Consider the following 24,309-nt stretch of genomic DNA (forward strand, 5'->3'; position numbering starts at 1 on the left):
CAAGACATGTAACTTTGGTAATTTGGAAGACAGCTTGATAAGAGATCGTATTGTTATGGGTATTAAGGACAACGCCACACGAAAGAAATTATTGCAAGTCTCAAAGCTTACCCTGCAACAAAGCATAGATATAGTTCGGTCTTGGGAGAAGACGGCGAAGCAACTCGAGTCGATGAAAGCTGAAGATGAGAAAGTGTTGGCTGTTAGCAAAGAACAGCACAAAGAGCAGAGGAAGCCAGTTGAGAAAAGAGCTGACGAAGGGCTAATAAGGTGTAAATTTTGCAGTAAATCTCATCTCAGAGATAAATTCAAATGCCCAGCTTGGGGCAAAACATGCTCACAGTGTAAAAGAAAGAACCACTTCGCAGTCGTCTGCAATGCTCAGAGAAGACCATTGACCAAAAGAGAGCCAGTATCCGGCATCAATACGGATACAGACTCGTCAGAAGGAGAGTATATAGCTCTGGTGGAGACCAAAGAAAGTGGGTGCTGTTAACTCTGATCAATACACCCACAAACCAAGTGCCTCCTTGATGATTAACAGAACACTTGAAAGTTTCCAGCTTGACAGTGGAGCAACAGTAAACGTACTATCTAAAAGAACACTGGCAGGGTGTTTCCAAAAGCCTATCGAGAAGAAGTTGGTGAAGACAAACACAACTCTGGTAATGTATAATGGGTCAGAAGTGAAGCCTATTGGAAAGACAAGGCTCCAAGTTATCAATCCTAAGAATAACAAGAAGTACAGCATAGAGTTTATGGTTGTGGAAGAGAATTGCAAGTCCATACTTGGGGCTAAAGCCAGTCAGCTCATGAACTTACTTGTTGTTAACAAAGAGAACATTTTTACAACTACGCCGAGCGTCAAAGATGCACCCAAGTTTATCACCAAAAGTATCTCATTAAGGAGTATCCAGAACTGTTCCAAGGTCAAGGAACTTTACCAGGGGAACTGCATCTAGAGATTGATGAAACTATTTCCCCAGTCCAGCTCCCAACACGAAGGATTCCACTGGCTGTAAAAGACAAACTCAAAGCAGAGCTTGACCGACTAGTTGACACGAATGTCATAGCTCCAGTGGATACGCCGACGACCTGGATATCGGCTATTGTTGTTACAGTCAAGAAGAATGGGGACATCCGTTTGTGTATTGACCCCAAACCATTAAATAAAGCCCTCAAGCGTAACCATTACCCTTCACCCACCATTGATGAGATCCTACCGGATTTGGCCCACGCTCGCTGTTTCTCAGTCCTTGATGCCAAGAACGGGTTTTGGCATATCCAGCTGGATGAGGCCAGTTCATATGCAACAACCTTTGGCACTCCATGGGGTCGGTATCGGTGGTTGCGAATGCCCTTCGGCATATCACCCGCACCTGAAGAGTTTCAACGACGTGTGAACGATATCTTGTTGGGTCTACCTGGAGTCAAAGTCATCGCAGATGACCTTCTTGTTTATGGCAGTGGTGCAACAGATGAAGAGGCATATCTCGACCATGACAAGAACCTCAGGGGTTTGATGGAACGGTGTAGAGAGAAGGGTCTCAAGCTGAACCCTGACAAGATTCAACTTCGACTCGAAGAGGTTAGCTACATGGGCCATCGTCTGACATCGAATGGACTGAAGATCGACCCCGAGAAGACGAAGGCCATCAGAGACATGCCTGCCCCCACAGACAAGTTGGGAGTACAGAGATTGCTTGGCATGGTGAACTATGTGCAAAAGTTCGCCCCTAAGTTAGCTGAGATCACTACACCTCTACGTGATCTGATCAAGCACGGACATGAATTCCGGTGGGAGAAGCATGTGCATGGGAAAGCGTTGGAGGAAATCCGACAGATGCTCTCAGAACCACCAGTGCTACGGTTCTTCGACCCTGATGTAATGCCAGTCCTGCAGTGTGATGCATCCATGAATGGTCTTGGGGCCTGCCTGTTACAGAACAACCAACCAGTGGCATATGCGTCAAGGTCGTTAACACCAACCGAAGTACAGTACGCTCAGATAGAGAAGGAGATGCTGGCCATCGTGTATGGGATGGAGAGATTTGAAAGTTATCTGTATGGTCGACACGTAAAAGTAGAATCAGATCATAAACCACTTGAGTCAATCCTAAAAAAAAGCCTACTAAGTGCACCAAAGCGCCTACAACGTATGATGCTACGACTCCAGAAGTTTGAGCTCGAAGTCGTGTACAAGAAGGGACCACTTATGTTTATGGCAGATACGCTAAGTCGAGCAACTTCCCACCAGCCAAATGTCGAAGGACCAGGAGAGACCGAGGAAGTGATGATCATGCAGGACACAAGATCAATAACGGAAAGAGAAGTAGAGCAAATTGACATGCTGCAGAATCTAGCAGTAAGAGAAACTACTCTAGCCCAAATTAAAGAGCACACAGCGGCAGACAGCAACCTGCAGGCACTGGTGAGAATTGTGAAAGAAGGGTGGCCAAACACAGAGAATGAGGTGTCTCCAGCATTACGAGTGTATTACCCGTTTCGCGACGAGTTGACCGTACAAAATGGAGTTATCTTTAAAGGCGAGAGATTGATTGTGCCAGAAGGATTGAGAGCTGAAATGCAAGAGAAACTTCACTACAACCATGGTGGGGTACAGGCTACACTCAGAAGAGCCAGGGAAGTATTCTATTGGCCAGGAATGAACAAAAACATTGAGGATCTCATCGCAAAGTGCAATATTTGTGCGCAGTACCGAACAATAAACCAGAAAGAACCTCTTATGAGTTCTCCAGTCCCAACGCGTCCATGGGAGTCGATTGCAACAGACTTGTTTGAGTTTGGAAACAAAGATTATCTTGTTACAGTAGATTACTACTCTAACTTTATAGAGGTGGATAGACTGTACTCGAAGACCAGCACTGAAGTAATCCACAAATTAAAGGCACACATGGCACGGTACGGGATACCGGAGAGGGTAGTCAGTGACAACGGTCCTCAATACAGTTCCCGCGAGTTTCAGGATTTTGCCACACGATATGAATTCGAGCATGTGACCTCGTCGCCTCGATATCCTCAATCGAATGGGAAAGCGGAAAGTGCTGTGAAGATAGCAAAGCGAATTATGAAGAAAGCGTTGGATGCGAAAGCAGATCCGTACCTGGCAATACTAGAACACCGGAACACGCCGTCGGAAGGTATGACTACCTCGCCCGCCCAACGATTGTTTGGCAGGAGAACAAGATCCCAAATTCTAATCTCGCGCCAACTGCTTGAGCGCACCTGTACGCATTCAACAAAGCAAGAGCTGAAAAAGGCAAGAGCTAAACAAGCCTACTATTACAATAGAGGATCCAAGAAGCTTACACCACTCAAGGTCGGTGATGCGGATCGTATGATGCCCGAGAAAGGAAAGGATAGGTGGAGGAAAGGGACGGTGAAAGCGATTGTTAGTCCAAGGTCGTATATTGTGGCAACTGATGATGGAGGAAACTATAGAAGAAATCGCAGGCATCTCCGGAAAACTGCGGAGCTAGGCGATTCAGAAGCAGATGTAGACGGAGAGTTGCCAGTGCAAGAGCAGGATACACCAGGCCGGCAGCAGGAGCCCGAATCTGAAGAACCAATTCCTCAGCCACCTGTAGAGCACACCACTCCCAGGAGCACAGTGAGAACATCAAATAGACAAACACGTAGACCGGCATATCTTGAAGACTACGTGACTGAAAACTAATATAAGTATGATGAAAAACGTTTATGTTTAACTCAGAAGGAGGGAGATGTTACGGGGCGCTCAGAAGCATAGGGCAGAATTGCCCCTTAAGATTGAACACGGACGCCCCGAACGTTGTGTTATGTTTTCTATTGTTTTGTAAAAAAGCTTGCGCTTTTAGGAACTGGAATTTGACATTAAAATAGATTAAAATAACTTGTGTGTGAGCTTGTACTATTTAACACACATATGCATTCTACTTGGCATTAAACCATCAACCCTCATCAAGACTTTGCTATTTTCTTGCTTGACATCAGAATGTCAATGTATTTGCCCCAGCTAAAGCAAATATTTCCGAATCAAGAAAGCTCTGTGTTACAGTCAGCCTTGCAAAATTCTGATTTTAATTTGCATGGTGCTTCTGAGATAATTTTAGCAAGAGGTAAGTACACTGTATGTCTTATGATATTAAGTCAATATATATGTATATAAATATACATATAAATATATAAATAAATAAGTAATATATATATGGGCTGTTTATAGTTTTTATTTATTAGTGTTCTACAGTACAACTGTACAACTAATGAAATAACTCTACTCCACTTGACTAATCAGCATCCAGTAATTTTAGTATGCTAATAATAAATACTAAAACAATTACTCAATTCTCAACTAAATATGAATAATTGTAATTTCACTGTATAGATACTCTGCATGATGCGAATTCAGATTCAAGTGACACAGAGTTTTTACTCAACCGTCCCCTTGCTTCTCGTGCTCGGCATAGGGCATTAGTAGACATTCCACCTAACGTTTTTGAAGATGACCCTGCTGAAGATGCAATTCATGACGGTGGAGATGACACCACACCACACCACACCAAGCAGTGATACAGTTCAAACAAGACACAATTGACACCAATTAATCTCCTCGTCAGCTGTTCTCTGTGTGTAGAAGTGAGGGTACTGAACAGCTAAAAATGGGCATTTTAAGTGCGTACAAGGATCCCAGAACTAACTTGAGGGCGACGCCGCGAGTTCGTTTTGAGGGTGAAGAAGGGTTGGGGTCAGGCCCTATCAGAGAGTTCTTTTATTTTGCAGTTAAGTTGGTGTCCGAGGGCATTGATTTTCTTTCCAAACCTATATAATCTATTTCGAAGGAGAACGTGAGCACCGAGCTCCTGTTCATAACCAAGCCTTGACGCAAACGGGCTGCTTTAAAGCTATCGGTAGAATCCTGGGTCATTCTTTCTTGCACAGTGGACCGTGTCTTAGCGGGCTGTCTCCAGCAGTAAAGCACTATCTGAGCAAAGCGAGCCTGGTGGATCCCCTACCATTGGATATCAAGGATGTGCCAGATGTGGAGCTTCGAGTACTGGTGGAATCGGTAAGTCTCTCTTGCTGTCTTGAGAATTTAACCACATTATAAAAATGTGTTTTGTAAAAATTTTGTTTATAGTTGTTAAACGTGACTAGCGACGAACCATTGCCATCAGAGTTGCTGGAAAATTTGTCCCCGTACCTAATCGAGGCCGGTATTGATTTAGAACTGTTACACTCATGCAGACACATGGTGGCGCAAAATCTCTTCACATACTTTGTAATTGAGAAGAGAAAATTAGAACTTGACGACATCTGTATCGGTTAGTTTTTTAGAATTATATTAAATGTTGGCGTAAAATCGCATTCTCTTCATTAGGGACTTTAAGCATGTGTGTAGAACGCGAACGCGACGACGACGGCTATCAATACAATGGGTCATTGAAAAGAAATGAATAATTAAAGACCCATGATGGGTTTTAGAAGTCGTTTTCATTATGTTTACAACGGGAAAACGTCGTTTTTATGTCTTGCCTAGAACGGTTGATTTTCAGGACCCAGCGAGCCCTACCTCGAATTAGGCTCTATAGAATTGTCCTTAAACATAAAAACAATGTTTTAACGTCTTATATCTCACTAAATCTGTACAATTAATAATATGCAACAACCACTTTGCCATAGCATTTATTTAAAGGAGAATTTCAGCCACGTCGTCGTCGTGTACATGCTTAAGGTCCCTATTATATCTGCCAATGGGACGTGATTATGATCATGTTTTATGGAGTATGTTTACGTGTTGGTTGGCAAATGTTAAGACAAAATTACAACAATGTAAAGGCGCTGTTACACTATGCAACTTTCCTTGCAATTTGCAATGCAATTATAATTTTAAGGGTCTATAATTAGTAATAAGTGTTGTAAATGCTAAGAAACCTTAGCAGATCGTACGAAATGTTCGTACTCCATTCGACAACTTTAGATGCCTCAGGAGTGGAATTGCATTGTAAGTTGCAAGGAAAGTTGCATAGTGTAACACCGCCTTAAATTTCAGTAGATGCTGATTTGCTATATATAGAAGATATGAATAAGCTTACGACAAGGAACGTTTCTAACACTGGAAAAACACACTTGTATTTGACAGGTTTAGAGGCAGTGGGTTTGAAGTCATTTCTGGAACGTCACCCTCAAATCATTTTTAAACTTTTCCCAACGGATGACGAAATCAAGTTTTCTGGAAATGAATTGAAAGAGAAAATTATTTTCAATGATAATGACCAATTACAAGATGTTACTGAAGCAATTACTAGAACAAAAAACTTCTTCTTAGATTATATAGACTTGATTGAAAGTAGGAATGAAGGTAAGTGAACTGAAATTACTCGAGGCACTACTATGTACGTCGTTATACGACTACAGCGATATATTCTAAATAGTATGAACTAATACAGTGATGGTCAAATAATTTTTTTTTTCGTCCTTTGTAGATAGTGCAAGCCTGTCAGATTTATGTTGTTTTTGGACTGCCACAAATATGTTACCAAATCGGTCAGAGATGCTGAGTGTTTCATTTGACAAAGAAGGTACCAATGTGTTGCCCATGGCAGAATGCTGCTTTCTAAGTTTAGTTTTACCAGTAAGGCATGCCACGTTTGAAGAGTTTACGAAGAACATGGATTTGGCTTTGAAGTATGGCGTGTGTGGCTTTACGTTTAATTAAAAGCAAAAGCCATTAAGCATAGACCATTGAACTCTGCATGTGAACTTGTGAAGACCAGTGAACTCTGTGAACTTGAATGATAACTCGAATGCCGCAAAGTATTATTACCAGTTCATTTCATTACTGCTGTTTGCAAGCTACCATGAGACGTGCTAAATTTTTCATGTTCGTTTTTCATGTTTCATAAACTAACATGAAAAATTTAGCACGTCTCATGGTAGCTTGCAAGCAGCAGTATATGAAGTTGCGCGACGTACGAAGAGTACTGTATAGTACATTGACATTGTCAAATAACATATAGGGATGTATGTACGTATGGTATTTCGAGTTTACTTGCAATCTGGTATGCACAATTTGATATGGAACATTTTAGGTTCAGTTTAATCGAGTGTTTGCGTTCGAAACGATTTTTTTCGTTTGCCAAAAATTTGTTTTGTTCACATAGGGTTATCATTTAGCGATAAGGCTTGTTCTTTTATTTTTATTATACTGTAAGTAAAAACTCTATACATAGCTAAATATTGGTAATATTGTACAGCAGGAACCGGTTGTTCGAAAGGCGTTTAACTTAAACGGTGAATAAGGCAAAGTTTAAAAATACTCTCATATATCTTGTGAATGACTGAACCTGCATTTTATGCACTTAATATGTACTTCCAATGACAATTAAACTATTCAGTTACATCGAAATATTTCAGCGCAGTTGTTCAATAAAATGATCATTTTGTTTTTTTTTTAGCTAAACGCTTTTCGAACGACCGGTCCCAGACATGCAACTAGAAGTTAATAAAGGGATTAAGTTTTGTTTTGGGTGAAAACCACATGTATTTATTATGCGGATATTCCTATCTAATATTTTCTTGATTCTCCTTGGTTTCATCAATGACTTTTTAATCTTGTCTTGTTTATTTTTTTAGCTCCAAGTGTTGATATACTTAATAAACGTAGGAAAACTTCTTATACTAACTGTTAACTTTCAGAAAAATATACGAAGGCATAAATGGTACAATCTGCCGTGGAATAGAGGTGAAATAAGGCTAATTTTGCCCATATTATTATTAACGTGCAAATCTTGTTTTGATCACTTCACAAACCAAAATCTGCTGTAGCTTATAATTTGCCAACTGCAATAACTTAAAAGTAGGGATAAAATTATGTAAATTGGTGTGCATGTTTTGTTAATACCATTTCTGCTTACCAAATGTTTGTACTACTTCTTTACATTCTTTCAGTAATAAATTGAAGAACTTCCATATAGATGTCAACACCATGATAGGCAGATGGGCGAATTGGATCAATGCTGTGCTGAAGCTCAAGCCATGTATCTTCATCAATTGGTACTCTTGTTTCTGGAACTTCTACCTGTGTACATTCTTCGGCTGTTACAACTGGACCTTCCCAATCAATTCCATAGTTGTGTGGGATTATCTATAATATTTATTAGTAATATATATATATATATAATTATATATATATATATATATATATATATACATATATATAACGAAATTTTGTAAAATACGGAAAATATAGCCATGCGAAGTTGGTATATTTTGTATACTTTTGCATTACGTGCGAAAATGTGCAACTAAATCGGTTACAGGTGAGGGTAAATCAATTGATTTTGGCAATCCACTCGATGTAGGTAAATTCTAGAGGTTTAAAGGGTCTTAATGTCAAGTGGAATTATACACACTTCAAATTCAAGCAAGGAACAGTTGATGGAAAATGAGTCAACTATCGGGCCTCCGGCAGGAATCGAACCTACGATTTTGCGATGGTCTTGCCAAAACTTCCTGCCGTAATACAAAAGTATACAAAATTCGTCAACTCGTACGGCTATATTTTCCGTAATTTACAACAACTACCAGCCAAACTTGGCAGTTTTACTAATTTTAGTAAGCTTTTTCAGAAAATGTCCTTTTATTGTCGATGTAAAGCGCAAGTCGTCCATTGATTTACCTCGTTGTTGAACTCGTCAGCAACTCTTCCACCTGAGTTTCTATTTCTCAGCAATCCAGTTATCCACAGCTGCTCTGGACTCTGGTTTCCTTCTGTGCTAATTGGTGCACTGTTGTGCCCATCTTTAAATATGGCCAAACTTTCATTTATTCTCTTCTCGTATACAAATTGCAAAGCGGCTAAATGAAACTCGTTTGAGACATCCAGGATACCCGATTCCTCCATATAGTAAAATAGATGATAGAATAAACTGGTACAACCAGAGAACACATCCCTCCACAACCTTTCGATTCTCTGATTGTGGACGCTACGTCCTGTAATGTGACTTCCCCTGTCAGGCCCTCTTAGTGGATGAGTAAACATAAACCAAGCCACGTCAACATTCTCACCTCCTTTGTCTGACCGGACCCGTGAAGGTAGCCCATACTGAGTAACTGCATGCTCGAAGTGTGACAAAACTGTGGCAGCTTTGTTATTGATGGAACAGGACAAAAAAACAATCATACGCGAAAACCCATCGATTCCTCCATGGATGACAAACCTCCACCTGTAAGTATAATGAAAGTGATACATCAGTCAGAAAGTGCAATTGAAGATACAACAAAAGTTATTACATTTCAGTTAATCCATTTTGAAGGAGAGTGAAGATTTTGTTACACAAAACCAGCAAAATACAGACCCAACGGAGTCGAAATGAGGTCTGTTCACAATTACGTATATAATTTTTTAGCAAATATGAAAATAATTGATTATTAAATAATTAATTATTTTTTGAAATGTAAACTGTGTAGTTTGTATAAGGGATCTAGCGAAGAAATGACATAATCATTTTTTTGAATTTTTGGCATGCAGACAAACTACAGAAAAAATTCCCACTTTACGACCGATAGGGATGAGAATTTGAAATTCGTTTATAGGTTTTTATTTCATTTTATTGGATAAGGTCGGAAATATATAAGGAATAAACCTATTGATAAGGAATATAACTATTCGACAAAAAGTAGGAAGCCTGTTTCGAGTTACGTGAAAAACAATTCGTGAAAACATTCGTCTGCATCCTATAGGCAGCCCAAATTTGCGTGATAATTTTAAATCGAAATGTCGATTTCATGACCTTTTCTACTAGCATTAGATTAGAGAATTTTTTTAAAGGATAATCTTTTCTAGTGATAAAAACGCTGTAGAAAAGCCCCAAAAGGAAAAAAATATATGAAATTTTCACCTGGATGCCGTTTTTACACACAGTAAATTATAACAGCATATCTTTGAATGACCCTTTGTCTGTGTACAAAAAAACTATACCTGATCAATTTATGATTACCATCAATGTGCCAAAGGGCTAGCGGAGATGGCACTGAATAGCTCCTACGATTTATGACATTTAATTCCAAAGCTCGTATAAGAGTTCCATCCGGATCAACACGGCGCATTGATTCCCTGACTTTTTTTGCTGAACTCTGTGACCACGAGCAGCTAGGTAACCCGTCATTCTTTTATAGCCTGTGTATGGCTGAATTCTTAATATTTCTCCGACTGTTGAGTCCAGTTCTTCCATTGTTAGAGTTGAGTATGTTCCTCTTATTGACATACCAAAGTACTGCAATCTTCGTTCAATTGTGCGCTCACCCACACCGATTATGGCTGCGATTTGCCTGACCGTGAATCGTCTCTCCAGAAAAAATTTTAATTGTTCGTAAGGTATATGAAAGCTTGGTCTTCCTCGAATGCCTGTGAAGATAACTTCAGGCTGAACATTGGTATCTTCTGAGGGCGATATTGTGGTTAAATTAATCAAAGCTTCGTGAAGCAGATCAATGACCTGACGATCAATAAAACCACACTGATAGTATCTCGTTACGACACTGAACATCCACTCTAGTCGAAAGATAGTGCTTTCTCGGCATTCTTCACCGCGGACTTCGACTTGATGCACAATGTTTAAAATGCAACATCTGATTCGGTTTCTAATAAACTGGCAAAAATCTCGCCTTCCTGGAGTTCCTTCTAAATCCTCCTCCATCACAGCCACAAGAAACAAAAAAAATTCGCGGGAGTTTTTCCACATGGAAAATATAATTTTCCTGTAGGCTGAAAAACAGTTTCTGAGAGTCATGCACAATGGTCCATTTGCGCGCGAAGAAGGCATAATAGCAAATGGCATAATGAAATATGGAACGGCATAATGAAATACGATGCGGCATAATGAAATATGGAATGACATAATGATTACGAGAAAACATAATGAAATATGAAACGGCATAATTAAATACAAATTAACATAATGAGAATATAAGATGACATAATGAAATATATATTGTTAAAATGCAAAACTTAGCAGAATAACAAAATAACATATTGCCAAACATAATGTAAAGTTCAATTTTGGCGGAAATCACCCCTCATAGGAATCTAGCACATACTGTACCTTCGACAATCTGGTCTTGTCTAGTCTGTATTTAATACCACGACTAGCCCAAAGCCGTATGTCTTTGTTTTTGTACTTGTCTGCGTCGATAAACCCTGTTAAAACAACTTCAGCTTTCTCAATTGATACATTTGTTCACATTCACACGTTTCCACAATAGATTACAAATATATTTACAATAGTTATAAGTTGAAATAAAACTAAGGAGAAGTTAATATATAAAGGTGTTAATCGTGCGCAGTGGCCAAAGTAGCTACATGCTTTCGAGTTGGTCACTGCCTACATTTAATTACTATTTAAAGTTTGGACGGTAGGTAATTGAATAGATAATTAAATCTCCACATAAGTAGAAATTACTATTTAATCTATTTACACTTGTGTTTGTGAAATAAGCAAAGATTGACTATATGCTTTCTTAAATAAAGAAATTGATTTGGATTGTTTAATCCTATTATCGATGGACTCCCAGAGTTTAGACCCAGTAAATAGAAATGTTTGTGTTCCATAATTAGTTCGCGCATTTGGTCTGGAAAAGTTACATTGTGAAGCAAATCTGGTATTATATGAGTGCCGGGATGATGCAAGAGTAATAGTGTCAGAAAATATTATAGGTAGTTTAGCTTGTTCGTTTAAAACTTTATAAGTGAATAGAGCTAATTTGAGTTTGAAAACACTATCTAATTTTAGAATACTTAATAGGCTGTAATACGGTGAAGCATCCTCTCTTTTGCCTGCAAAGAATATGCTTCTAATGCATTTATTTTGACATGTTCTCAATTTCTTCAGTTTTGAGGTATAAGCATTTCCCCAACTCATCAAGCCATAATTAATATAGGGATAGATGAGAGTAAAATAAAGTTGCTTTAGCATCTTTAAATCAATATAATATCTAAGTTTATTAATTTCAGTATTCTTGGCAATTTTATTATTCACATGGCTAATCTGTTGATCCCATGTTAAATTTTTATCAATATATATACCTAAATATTTAATATGGTTTTTTTGTTTAATGTTTCTGATAAGTTGTATTTTGCGTTCACGTCTCTTACTAGAAGTTATTACCATGAAATTAGTTTTATTTATATTAACTGATAATTTATTAGCATCGCAGTATTGAAATATATGATTTAGTTCTTCATTCATCACTTTTTCAACATCATCAATGCTCGTGCTTGAGTAAAATACATTGGAATCATCGGCAAATATTCGAAATGTAAGTTTACTTGAACAATTTGGCATATCATTTATATATAGTATAAAAAGGAGTGGTCCAAGAGTTGATCCCTGAGGAACGCCACAGGTCATGGTTAAGTTATCAGATTCAGTGTTTCCTATTTTGACATAATGTTGTCTATTATTTAAATAATTACTGAACCATGTCAAGGGAGTACCACGTATGCCATATTTATATAGTTTCGCCAAAAGAATTTTGTAATCAACCGTATCAAATGCTTTAGAAAAGTCTAAAACAAACCACAGGTTATTTTCTTATTATCAATTGCTAGCTTTAGTCTATCTGTAATTTCCAGAATGGCTTGCTCTGTGGAGTAGCCTTTTCTAAATCCAAATTGATAGTCAAAAATTAGTTTGTTTTTAGTAAGAAAACCTTCTAGCTGTTCATATATTAAACGTTCTAGCACCTTTGCAAATGGTGATAGTATCGATATTGGTCGATAATTGTTTGGGTCAGTTTCTATGCCGTTCTTGTAAATTGGTGTGATACGCGAGATTTTTAGAACATTTGGGACAACACCAGTATTTATTGATTCATTATAAATAGAAGTGAAAATTGGAGCTATAATAGATGATGAGATTTTAATAATGGTATTACGGATGCTGATGGAAGACTTATTTCCATCGAGTGAGAGAAACAATTGTCTTACTTGTGATTCAGTCACAGATGACATGACAAAACTTGATACAGGCGAATTATGTATGTATGCTGTTGGGCTGGTAAGAGGTATATTTAATTTGTTTGCCAAATTAGCGCCAACATTAGCAAAGTGTTGATTAAATTGATTAGCTATTTCATATTTATCAGTGTATATATTTCCATTTCTTATTAATCGCGTAGGAGACAGCTGCCCTACCGGCTGACGTCTGATTAGATTGCCAATGAGCTTCCATGTTGCTTTCAAGTTGGTTTTATATTTTTCAAACTGGTTATTATAATATTTAGTTTTACTTATAACTTTAATTTATTCAATCTATTGGCATATTGTTATACTGCATAACTTTCCTCGCATCGTTACTAAAAAAATGTGAGCGATACATTCGCTGCTTAATTTTAATTGATTTTAGAATACCGTTACTTATCCACGGTTTATCAAATTGTTTAGTCTTACTACGGGGAACTTCCTTTATCGGTGCATGCTTTTGTGTTACTTCTTCCAATGTATCAATTACATTCTTTGTGGTCTGGTGTAGATTATTGCCTAACTCTCGAAGTTTTTCATTCCAGTCAATCTGTGATAAATCACTAATATATTCATCTTTGTTAAAAGACTTGTAGTCACGATAGTACCGCTTTTCATGTAGTCTCTTGCAAGGTACATTGATAATACTAAATACAGGTAGGTGATCTGATATATCGAGTACGGCAATTCCAGATTTAACTTGAGATATAGACTTGTTAATATAAATATGATCGATTAATGTTTTAGTGTGATCAGTTATTCTAGTAGGCTTAGTAATAATAGGAATAAAGTTATTTGTGTATAACATATCTAAATAATTTTCCGTGGCTTGATGGGTAACATAACGTAGAAAATCAATATTTATATCGCCTAATATTATAACTTGATGTTTGAGCTGATTAAGATGCCTTAGTAATTCATCAAGACGTTCAATGTAAGCCTGAGTATTTGATCGAGGATGCCTGTAAATACAGCCTATAATAATATTCTTGTTAATACTACAAGTATTGTTGGATTCAATCTGAATCCAACAAGATTCCACACCATCTAAAGACAATTTGATATCCGGTCTAGCAATAGATTTTAGGTTTTGTTTAACATATATTCCTGCACCTCCCGCATTAGTTGGCGAGTCAACATGGTAAAAACTGTAGCCAAGGATATCAACATTAGTTACAGTGTTTTCATTCAATTTTGTCTCGGTGACTGCTAAAATATCCGGTTTGGAAGAAATAGAGTATATCAAGTCATGTAATAAAGTAAGATTTTTTGGGAGACTTCTTGTATTGCAGTGGAAAACTGAAAGTGCCTTAGGACCTACTGTATTCAGTATATCATTGATTTTATCAAGCGAGTAATAATCTGAAACTAGATTTGTCAACATGTTATCGGGGTCATTTTCATCCAATTTATCTGGATTTGGAAGTATATTAAACAAATCCATATCTGCGTCCAATTCTCTAGTTGAACAATTAAACAAAGAGTTAAATTCCCTGTCACTCAGATTAACAAAGGGTAGTTGTTGTTGTAGGTAATTACAATCGAGTTCATTCATGGAGGACATTTGATCATATTACGATATGCGCGCATTCACGCGTGCAGTCACAAGATATGTTATTATGCACTATTCGAACTGTCGCAAGAAATTTTCAAACTGATCTATGCTATTAAACTCATAGGCCTTAGTGTTTTCAGATTCTCTTAAATAAATCTTTCCGGTCATCGTCCAAACGTATTTCCATTTATTCCTGCGCTTAAATTCGTTTACTTTACCAAGAAGTCTTTTTCTATTGAAAGTCAGGGACTCGTTGATATATATATTATTGACTTCATGAACAGATTTGCCATACTCACTTGCAATTATAGGCACATCTTTTGACTTTTTTCCGATTAACTTACTGCGATTTTTATAATAGGCTTCCCTCATGTCTCGGTGTACAAACTTTACGATAATGCGGTCCTTTATTTTTCGAGTTGATGGGAGGCGGTGAGCAGTTGATATGTGGTTTTCAGATACTGGGATTCCGAGCATTTGACCAACTTGCAATGCGATTTCCTTCGGGTCATCCTTTGGAGTTGTTGGTATTCCCGTAATCTCGATACAGTCACGGCGCAAGTACTGCTGAAGATTGTCCAGCGTTTCTCTCGTTTCTTGTAGATCTCGATCACTGATCCCAACTCTGTCATTTAATGACTTTAAGGTTTTTGAAACTTCAGATATGTCTTTCTTCGTCTCTTGTAGTGAGCCTTTAAGGCTATCGTATTCACTGGAGAGGAACTTCTGTGAATTTTCAATATCGTTGCATTTCGCGGTAAGCGATTTTATTTCACGCTTCATACCGTCAATCTCTGCTTTTATTTCTTCTCTAATGCTGGGCAGGAATTCCTTTTCCCATAATGTTCTTATGGAAGCGATCGTTAGGCTTTCGGAATCCTGATTTCGTAGTTTTGGAAGCATAGTTTCAAGAGCTAACGAAGACACGTCCGCTCGCCACGGTGGGTGGTTATCATGCCAACATGGTCACCCACGACGAATCAGGATCACTTTGGGAGCTTGTAGTCCAAGAATACGATCATTTTGAGAAATAACGAACACAGACTTTCAATAAATGCAAAGACTCAAAGAGAAACAGGAACTGGCTGAGGTTTTGGGTGTGGCCACTGAGCTTTATATATGGATCTGCGAACTGAAGTTACAAAACTGGAACGATATCTCTAAAATCTCTATCATTTTTTATGTCCCATTATTGAATGATTTGTATATTTTTTAAATTGCTGATAATTGCGGGTAATTGTTCAAAAAATACCGCCTTTAAAAATATTGGGGAGAGCATCGAGAAATTCAGTTAAGATCGAGGCCTTTGGGAATAATTTTAAAAATCACACTTTTTCAAACCTGCGGTTCTAACTTCTCTTGATAGTGGCGAAAATTAAGTCCGAATGTGAAAAATTTGTTATAATTTACCTTTTTTACTATTTTAAAGACTACTTTCCAGGTACGCGTTTTTTTTCATACGCACGTTACACACGGAAGTCTAAATCATTATACATGTTATCTCTGAAAATATAAATAAATTGAAAGAGTTTTCTGCCAATTTCAACAAATAATAAAACATTTTAAGGCATTTTTACGTGGGTTTACGTGCGTATGAAAAACGCTTAAAGCCCCGTTTACACGGTACCGGATTACCATCAGGTGAAATTTTGAAGCTACAATTCAATACACTCATCTTCGTGCAGTTTCCAATCTTTAAGCTTTTGCCCATACACTTCTTCTTTAGGCCCAAGAGGACATTTTTCTAAATCGTCGACATCATTCTGTAAAACACCCAACTCTGCTATCGCCTGGGAAATTTTCTTCCATGAAGACTCGAATGTTGAATTGTCAACTCTGGTTGTTTGCTCTGATCTATCAGTATCCGGAGGCATTACACTCCATCCTGTTGATGGAAAACCACAAATGTTCCGGAATAGAACTGTAATGTGACATCAAAGGTTTTGGAATCTGGTGGGTTGCCAGACTGAGGAAACAGTAAATCCCACTGGGAATTATTAATAACTCGAGGTTTTAACTTTTGAAGAGATGTTTTGTTTGTAGCCAGTACTCTTTGTAGACTAACAGGTGGATGGATGGTATCAAATGTTTTTCTCAAAGCCTCAGTTCCTTTGTCAACTAAAAGTCTACTAAGTCTTGTAAAATTTGCTTTTTCTTGCAGTTCGCCAGAAGCCATGGCACAGGACAGGGTTAATTACTGTAACAAAATGGTTGTACTAATTATATAGGTTACACCGAGAAAAAGAATGGGATGAGGTAGAGTTTATAATATTTTATGACATTCTGTATGATATAATGTTGTCATATTATATGGACTATACCCTTATTAAAAGATGAATTAAAATTGGATTAATCCAAGAATTCTGTTCAAAATATAATGTGAAAATATGTAAAAGTAATTATTTTTATTATCAATACACAAATTATATTGGATTATGTCGAGGTTTCGTGCTTTATAGTGTGATAACCATTGCTTAAATTATAGTTAAACACTTATAATCGCATTTAGATTTGCTAAAGCCTGGTCATATTACCTTGCTACTGCTAAGATGCCAGGGTCACACAATCAGTTCTATTTGTAAAACGTACGAACATGAAACTTTCTCCTTTTCTCTGGCAAATCTTCTAGTGAAATGAATTTCTTACTTACGGCACTCCTCGTTTAATTTCTGCTTTTTCACTCTTTATTGTAGGCGATGAAATACATATTCGTTTACAGAATTGATCACGATTTTTGTAATCTTTAGTCTGACGTATTTTTCTAATTTGATAATACTTTTCAAATACAACCACATTATCTGATCATCTGCATAGAAAATCAGAAGGAATTGTTGTTAAAACGGATTTCTCCTGAATGATTTTGTGAAAAGGAGTTACATTACTGACTTGCAACCACCCATGTTATACACTCACATGAACTTAATTGCTAAACGTCCTAACAGAATGATGCAGCACTGTGCCGGAACAACAATTTATAACCTTTAAAAGTGACCGAAACGTAATTTTTAAATTTTGAAGCAACAATTCAACTGCAGCGTCCATACTCTACATAATTTAGTCACAAATAGTACAAAAACATTGCGGATAAAAAACACCAATCACTTTATTCTATCCTGCTGGTTATTTATCGAGCTTGCAATGGGTATGTGTTTAGTAGTTTTATTAATTTCAGACAGGGAAGACGGATGCGAGTTGCGTTGTCTACTGCTCTTTGTAAATACATCTCGTGTTGGACTAGCGTTATATGAAATATTGTATAAATTATTTCATCTTGCATATTATACATCATCTCTTTAAATATCAACAGTTTTTAACATTTCCTACCTTCGACTTCGTTAAACGAACCACCATAAACGATCATTAAAGATGACAACTTGAATAAGTTCTTTTACTTCACAAGATAAAAGTTCTTATTTCTAAAAGAAACCACATCATGATGTAATTCCACACAACTTAAGATAAAGTTACTTCACAGCTTATTTGTTAAACACGATGGCCTAGTTAGTAATTGTCCAGCAAGTTAATACGTGGCTTTAGAAACCAACAATTCATGAGATGAGGAAAATTATAGTATCTTTTATATCTTTATCTTTAATCTATAATATCTTTAATCTCTTTAAATATCAACAGTCTTTAATACTTCCTACCTTCGACTTGGTTAAACGAACCACCATAAACGATCATTAAATATGGCAACTTAATTGAATAAGTTCTTTTATTTCACATGATAAAAGTTCTTATTTCTAAAAGAAACCACATCATGATGTAATTCCACACAACTTAAGATAAAATTACTCCACAGCTTATTTGTTAAACACGATGGCCTGGTTAGTAATTGTCCAGCAAGTTAATACGTGGCTTTAGAAACCAACAATGCGTGAGATGAGAAAACTTAAGATATCAAACAAAGCCGGTTTGAAGCTTTTAATACGACGCCAGAGCGCTGAGCCGTGGTTATTTAATTTGTCGACCTAAAGCATACTTCGTGTGATAGTTGTCAATTGAGTCGTTTTATTGTTTCAAATTTGCAGGATTTCTTTGCAAAACCTATTCATTTCAAACCAGATATATACTTTTAGCTTTTTTAGGCTTTTCAAAGACTTGTGCTATTGTGGTATAAACAGACTATAATTTCTTGGTTGAACGCCTCTGCAGAAGAAAAGGAACAATTTGATAGTAGAATAAGCTGAGACTTGTACAGGTAACTAGTTGGTCAGCATGAAAATAAAGGATAATAGGGCACACGAAGTTACAATCAAAGAAAGCGCCAGTTTTCCACACATGAAACAAAATTAACAAAAGAAAGATAAATGTGTCTTATATAATGGAAAAGTCGCCCCATGACGTAATTCCACCGCCATCATATGTCAATATTATTAATTTATTACAATTGTTAGCATATTATTGTCAGTATTAAAACGAGTAAAGGATATTAGGAACGAAATTGACGATTTTATATATTGAAGGTTTCGCTAAACGTTTTAACATGACGTCACAGCGCTGTGCCTGGCCCAGAATACTTCGCTGTTGACGAAGTGAAATGATTTACAATCTTCAAGAGACAAAAACGTAGCTATGAAATTCACAACGTAAACATAATTCCACAGATTTAGGCCACAAATAAAATAATAGACGCTAAGAAATGTTCAGAAATCCAGCAGACAAGAATAAAACAAACAAACACTCTGATTGTATCCTGCTGTTTCTTTGTTCAACTCAATGTTGTAAAATATCCGCGTTGCGTTAAATACATTTTTGACGGTCTAATGCGCTTAATTACTTCGTATTACTCATTTCATCTTGTGTAGAGAACTTTGAGATATATATTGAGAGCTGGAAAACTAAACTAACGCTTGGGTTAAAGATTAATGCCTCGTCAAAGCACTTTAACATTTTCAGTCATTTTTTAACCGTTGCTAGCGAAGTATTTACATATTGTCTTTTCAATTTTAGCACAATAAAGAAATTAGTTCAACTTGACTGTTCTTATTTCAAAAGAAAATATGCAAATATTTCGCTAGCGTAAGCAACCACCTTTCTGCATGTGGAAATCAAGCCTTATTAACGCCGTGAAGTTACCTTACGCTTTTATAAAACTTTATAAATTTATTTTTTAAGTGTGATCTCGATTTAATTGTTAGTAACTGACTAACAATCTATCACATTGTTTTGAAGACCAACAATGCATAAGATGACATGAATGGTAATATCAATAGAGATTGCTTTGTTCTTGTGATATAAAAAGACTATAAATTCTTGGTTGAAAGCCTCTGAGGAAGGAGTCAATATGACGGTGGAATAAACAGATTTGAAACTAGTGGGTTATAAAACAGGGCAATGGTTGAGACATGAAATTCCACTTGATATGCTAGTTTACGACAGATAAAACAAATATAAATGTGTCAATTTCAACCATAAAAGTCACGCTATGACCTAATCTCACAGCCTTAACTTTATAATTCACTTTTACTACAGTTATATAAAAGACAAAATTGTTGAAGCCAATCGGTTAATTATTGACAATCAACATGATATGCTATAGCAAAACGAAGAAAGTATATTCAGGAGCAAGATTTTGGATTTTATTGAAGGATTTGCTAAACGTTTTAACATGACGCCACAGCGCTGTGCCGTGTCTAGCATACCTCGCTGTTGACGAAGTAAAATAATTTATAATCTTCAAGAAAGAGACAAGGACGTACCTTTATCAATTATTGGAACCGATAATCCAACTACGTCGCCATAATTCAGCGAGATTTAAGTCAGAAAAAAACCAAATAGACGCTAAGAAATGTACAGAAACCTAGCGAACAAGAATACACCAAACACTCTGATGGTATCCTGCTGGTTATTTAATGAACTCAAGTTATGCATTCAAAATTGTCGTTGTGTGGGTGTCATACAGGATATGTCAAAAACACTATAATTTGCATAAGTTGTTATTTGACATACTTTACATTAGAATTAAAAACACAAGTTTAATCACGAAATACGATTGTGTTCACGCACCCTTTGGATCAATTAGTGATAAATTACGCCAGTTGGAGTTTTCTAAACCACTCTGCAAAACCAGTGTAATTGTGTTAAGGCCATGTTACACGCTGCAATTTTTCTTGCAACTTGCAATGCAATCCTAATTTCAATATATGTGAGTTAGTACAGAGTACTCAAAATGTAAGTGTAAGAAACGTACATGGAATGTAATAAACATAAAAGTTTCGTAGTTGCCAAATTTACATCTCTCAAAAGTAAAATTGCCTTGCAAGTCGGAAGAAAAATTGCAACGTGTAACAGGGCCTTTATAGTCTAATTTTCTTTCTTAATATTCCTTAATACTGATTTTGTCTTGTGTCGGCGAGATGTTCCTCATTGAAAGCTAGGATCCTTTTCGTATGGAAGTTACCAGAGATTTTCTATCGTGCAGATGTACACATGTACAAAATGTGCTGTTCCAAAGCTATTTGTGAAGCCTCAGAAACATAAATGTGGAGTTACCAATTAAAAACAGGATTTGTCAAAAAAGCCTTCATGTGAATTTTAATCAATAACAGAATATCATTAGCGGACCAAGGCAAGAACCCATGCAGAGAAACTCCATTTACTTATAAACTCCAGTTATAGAACAAATATTTTTGGTACGGCACGATTACTTTTTCAAGGCAGGCCAAAAGAAATTGGCTCCGTAACTAAGCCTGTTTTCGCGATATTTTTTTTTTTAGGCCTGAATACCACTGAATTTTAGAAAGCGCCCAATAGAAAGTTTTTGATGCCCATAACCACACCGCAGTTGCTATATAAGTCAGCAGATTAACAAAGCAGAGATGCATCAATTGAAGCAAATGAACATGGTTTAGTTGACAAAATAAAGGAAATAAAGACAACTTGTTAGATCATCTAGTAATCATGCCATAAAGGCCTTCTAAAAAATTTATCCTTCGAACAAAAAACGAATCTTTTTATTCGTGTCATAGTGTCGGTATTTTTGCATTTTATAACTTGTTGAATGACTTCAGCACCCTAGGCTTCTATTAAACCATTTGTTTTCGTATTCAACCAGAGTTTTTCCTGCTGTTCTTTCCCGCCATTTTGCAGTAATTATCTAATCCGCGTATGATCAACAATAAAAAATTGCTGATGAATTGAAAGAACATTCGAGGCCGACCTTCGCTCAAATCCGATTCAAAATTGCTGATGCAACTCAATATTTTCGGCACGGTCTCCATGCTTTGACAGGTCGAGAACATCTTTTGAACGGTCTCCGCACCGATAAAATTACTAGTCTGTGGACTTATATTATGTCTGTTTAAGACAAAATTTATGTGCCGTGCCATTTTCTGGCAGCGTGCAAAAAATTAAGCGTGCCTGGCCAAAAATGGTTGTCGTGTAAACGAGGCTTTAGTCACTGCATGATCATGATCACCAATAATATATGGCGGACTATTGGTGACATACGAGAACCAGTGAACTAGGCTTGAAGCCTGGTTTTCATAAGTCATCGACAAATGGCGAAGGATATTGTCAGAGATCACTGGAGAATAAAGTGCTGTGTTATTTTCCATAAATTTTCTTGATCATTGGTTATCAACAATACATCGCCGACTGTCGGTGGTTAATAAGAACGCCAGGGTTATAAGCCAGGTCGATGGTTATTGTTGGTGAATGGAGTAGAATAAAGGGCTTTCTTATTTTTAATAAATTTCGTCACTGGCCACCACCTATCATCGCTGACTGTCGGTGACATATGAAAACCAGGCTTATCGAAGGGAAAGAAGAAACTACACGTTCTGTCTTTCAGAAAACAAATTTACCCTGTGTTATAAGACAATGGTAATCCATTCATGGAGATAAATTCAGCGGTTAATAATAATGAAGTGACGATATTCAATAAGATTCAACAAAGAATTTTTCTGGGGAAGGTGTACCAAACCCCCCACAACTCCGGCATCTATAAATGATCAATTTCTATAGTTGGAACTATTTGGTTCCGCTCCCACATAAAACCTCACTTAGCAATTTCCTAGAAAGACCTCGCGGTCACGAAATATTACTTAATTGGTTTCTGTTGTTTCCTCTGTTTTCTTGAGGGTAATAATGATTCAGGTAATTTATTCAGCCAAACTGGTAACCTGGTCTTGGTGTAATTACCTCCAAGGTGATATTTCGCCCCTTCGCCCCCAGAAAACTTTTACACTCATTGACTGCGCGTTACATAAGAACGTTAACAACCACAGATATAGAAAATTAGAAAATTCAACAACTGAGTGAAATATGTAATAAAATGGTTAACGGTTTACAAATGATTACAAATCTATACAAATTACAATAAATGCTGACAGATATGTACTTGTGTGTACCAGACACTTTCTAAATCATAATATCCTATTTCAACACTTGATATTAGTTTGCTTACAGATCAATATAGTTGCGTGTTCGTTTATTAAAGACATCACGTTTTATTAGTGAACAAAACAAAGGTCTCCCATTCGTATGTCTTATACAGATATTTCATTCTCATAGAAAATATTCACATCAGCTCGGTCTCCACTCGGGGAATTTATTCGCGCGACGCGAACCGGAGTTTAAAAACCTGTGATGTGATTGGTCCGCGAAGAAATTCCCGGCGAAAATGTAGGATCACTTCCTAATTCTTTATCAGTTCGCGAGAATAAATTCCGCAAGTGAAGAACGGGATTTAATGGAACTTAGCGCTTGGGAATTAAAAAGTTTGCGTATTATTTTCTTCAAAAAAATACCACAAAAACCTTTCTAGGAATAATCAGGTCTTAAAATTATTTTTTTGGGTCAGTTAAGGCTTTTTCAAACGTCGTTCTTCTTTCAAGTGTCGAACGCATTAAAAACCAAAACACGACGTTTGAAACACGCACGCAGGTCCAACTTAGCTAAATTTCTCCCACTCGTGCAGGCTCATATTGTCAGCGGACAACTTACACAAAATTGAGAGCAAGGCGTAAAACGAAAAGCTTTTAATTTTTTATGCGAAGACCGCAGGAAAACTGAGCCCTCTTTACCGGGAGAACGTCTAAGATATTCATTGTTGTGTTGTTTCGTGACCTTCTTTTTGATAAACATCAAAATTATTGATCATAATATTGTTTACATTTCAGTCAAATTTTTACAATTTTCCAGCTCCGCTTCAGACTATAAATATCTTCCTTCCCAGCTAAGAAACGAACGTTCTCTGTAATGTACATAGTTCTTGTAGTTCCATTAGGAGCCGGACTAGAACGATAATTGAGGTGATTTTTATTCCTATATTCAGTTCTACCCGACGGATTTCTATTCTAAGCTATTGCACTTACAAAAGAAATCAGTCGGGCAGAATTGAAGATATGAAAATTCAACCCCCCCCCACCCCCCCCCCCGAATTATCGTTCAAGTGCACGACGCCACTGAGTTCCGTCATCTTTCTTTTTCATCAGCATCAAACTTCGGGAACAAAATACAGCTAATATATTCACTAACAATGGACCTTTTGTATAATAGACCAACTTTTGATTTAGGCAACAAAAAGGAAATTTCCGAAAAGTTCATACTAAATTTAGTAAAATTACCAAGTTGGGCTGATATTGTAAAGTTCGGAAAGTATAGCCGTGTGAAGTTTACTACGGCCGGAAGTGTGTAACTAATATTTAGTTAAACGCTTCCGGCCGTAGTAAAAAAGTATACAAAATTGGCTACTTTGCATGGCCATATTTTCCGTACCCCTTGACATTTT

At 37.0% G+C, this 24,309-nt stretch overlaps 1 protein-coding gene across 1 annotated transcript; it reads left to right on the forward strand.

Annotated features, from left to right (window-relative positions):
- The first annotated feature begins 1,354 nt into the window (after nt 1–1,354).
- On the forward strand, nt 1,355–3,697 carry LOC114540592 (uncharacterized protein K02A2.6-like). Its single transcript, XM_028560715.1, has one exon. The coding sequence runs from the start codon at nt 1,355–1,357 to the stop codon at nt 3,695–3,697; it is 2,343 nt and encodes a 780-aa protein (XP_028416516.1).
- The last annotated feature ends 20,612 nt before the right edge of the window (nt 3,698–24,309 follow it).

Source organism: Dendronephthya gigantea, unplaced genomic scaffold (genome assembly GCF_004324835.1).
Source record: "Dendronephthya gigantea isolate DGI-Jeju-01 unplaced genomic scaffold, DenGig_1.0 000242F, whole genome shotgun sequence".
Taxonomy (NCBI): domain Eukaryota; kingdom Metazoa; phylum Cnidaria; class Anthozoa; order Malacalcyonacea; family Nephtheidae; genus Dendronephthya; species Dendronephthya gigantea.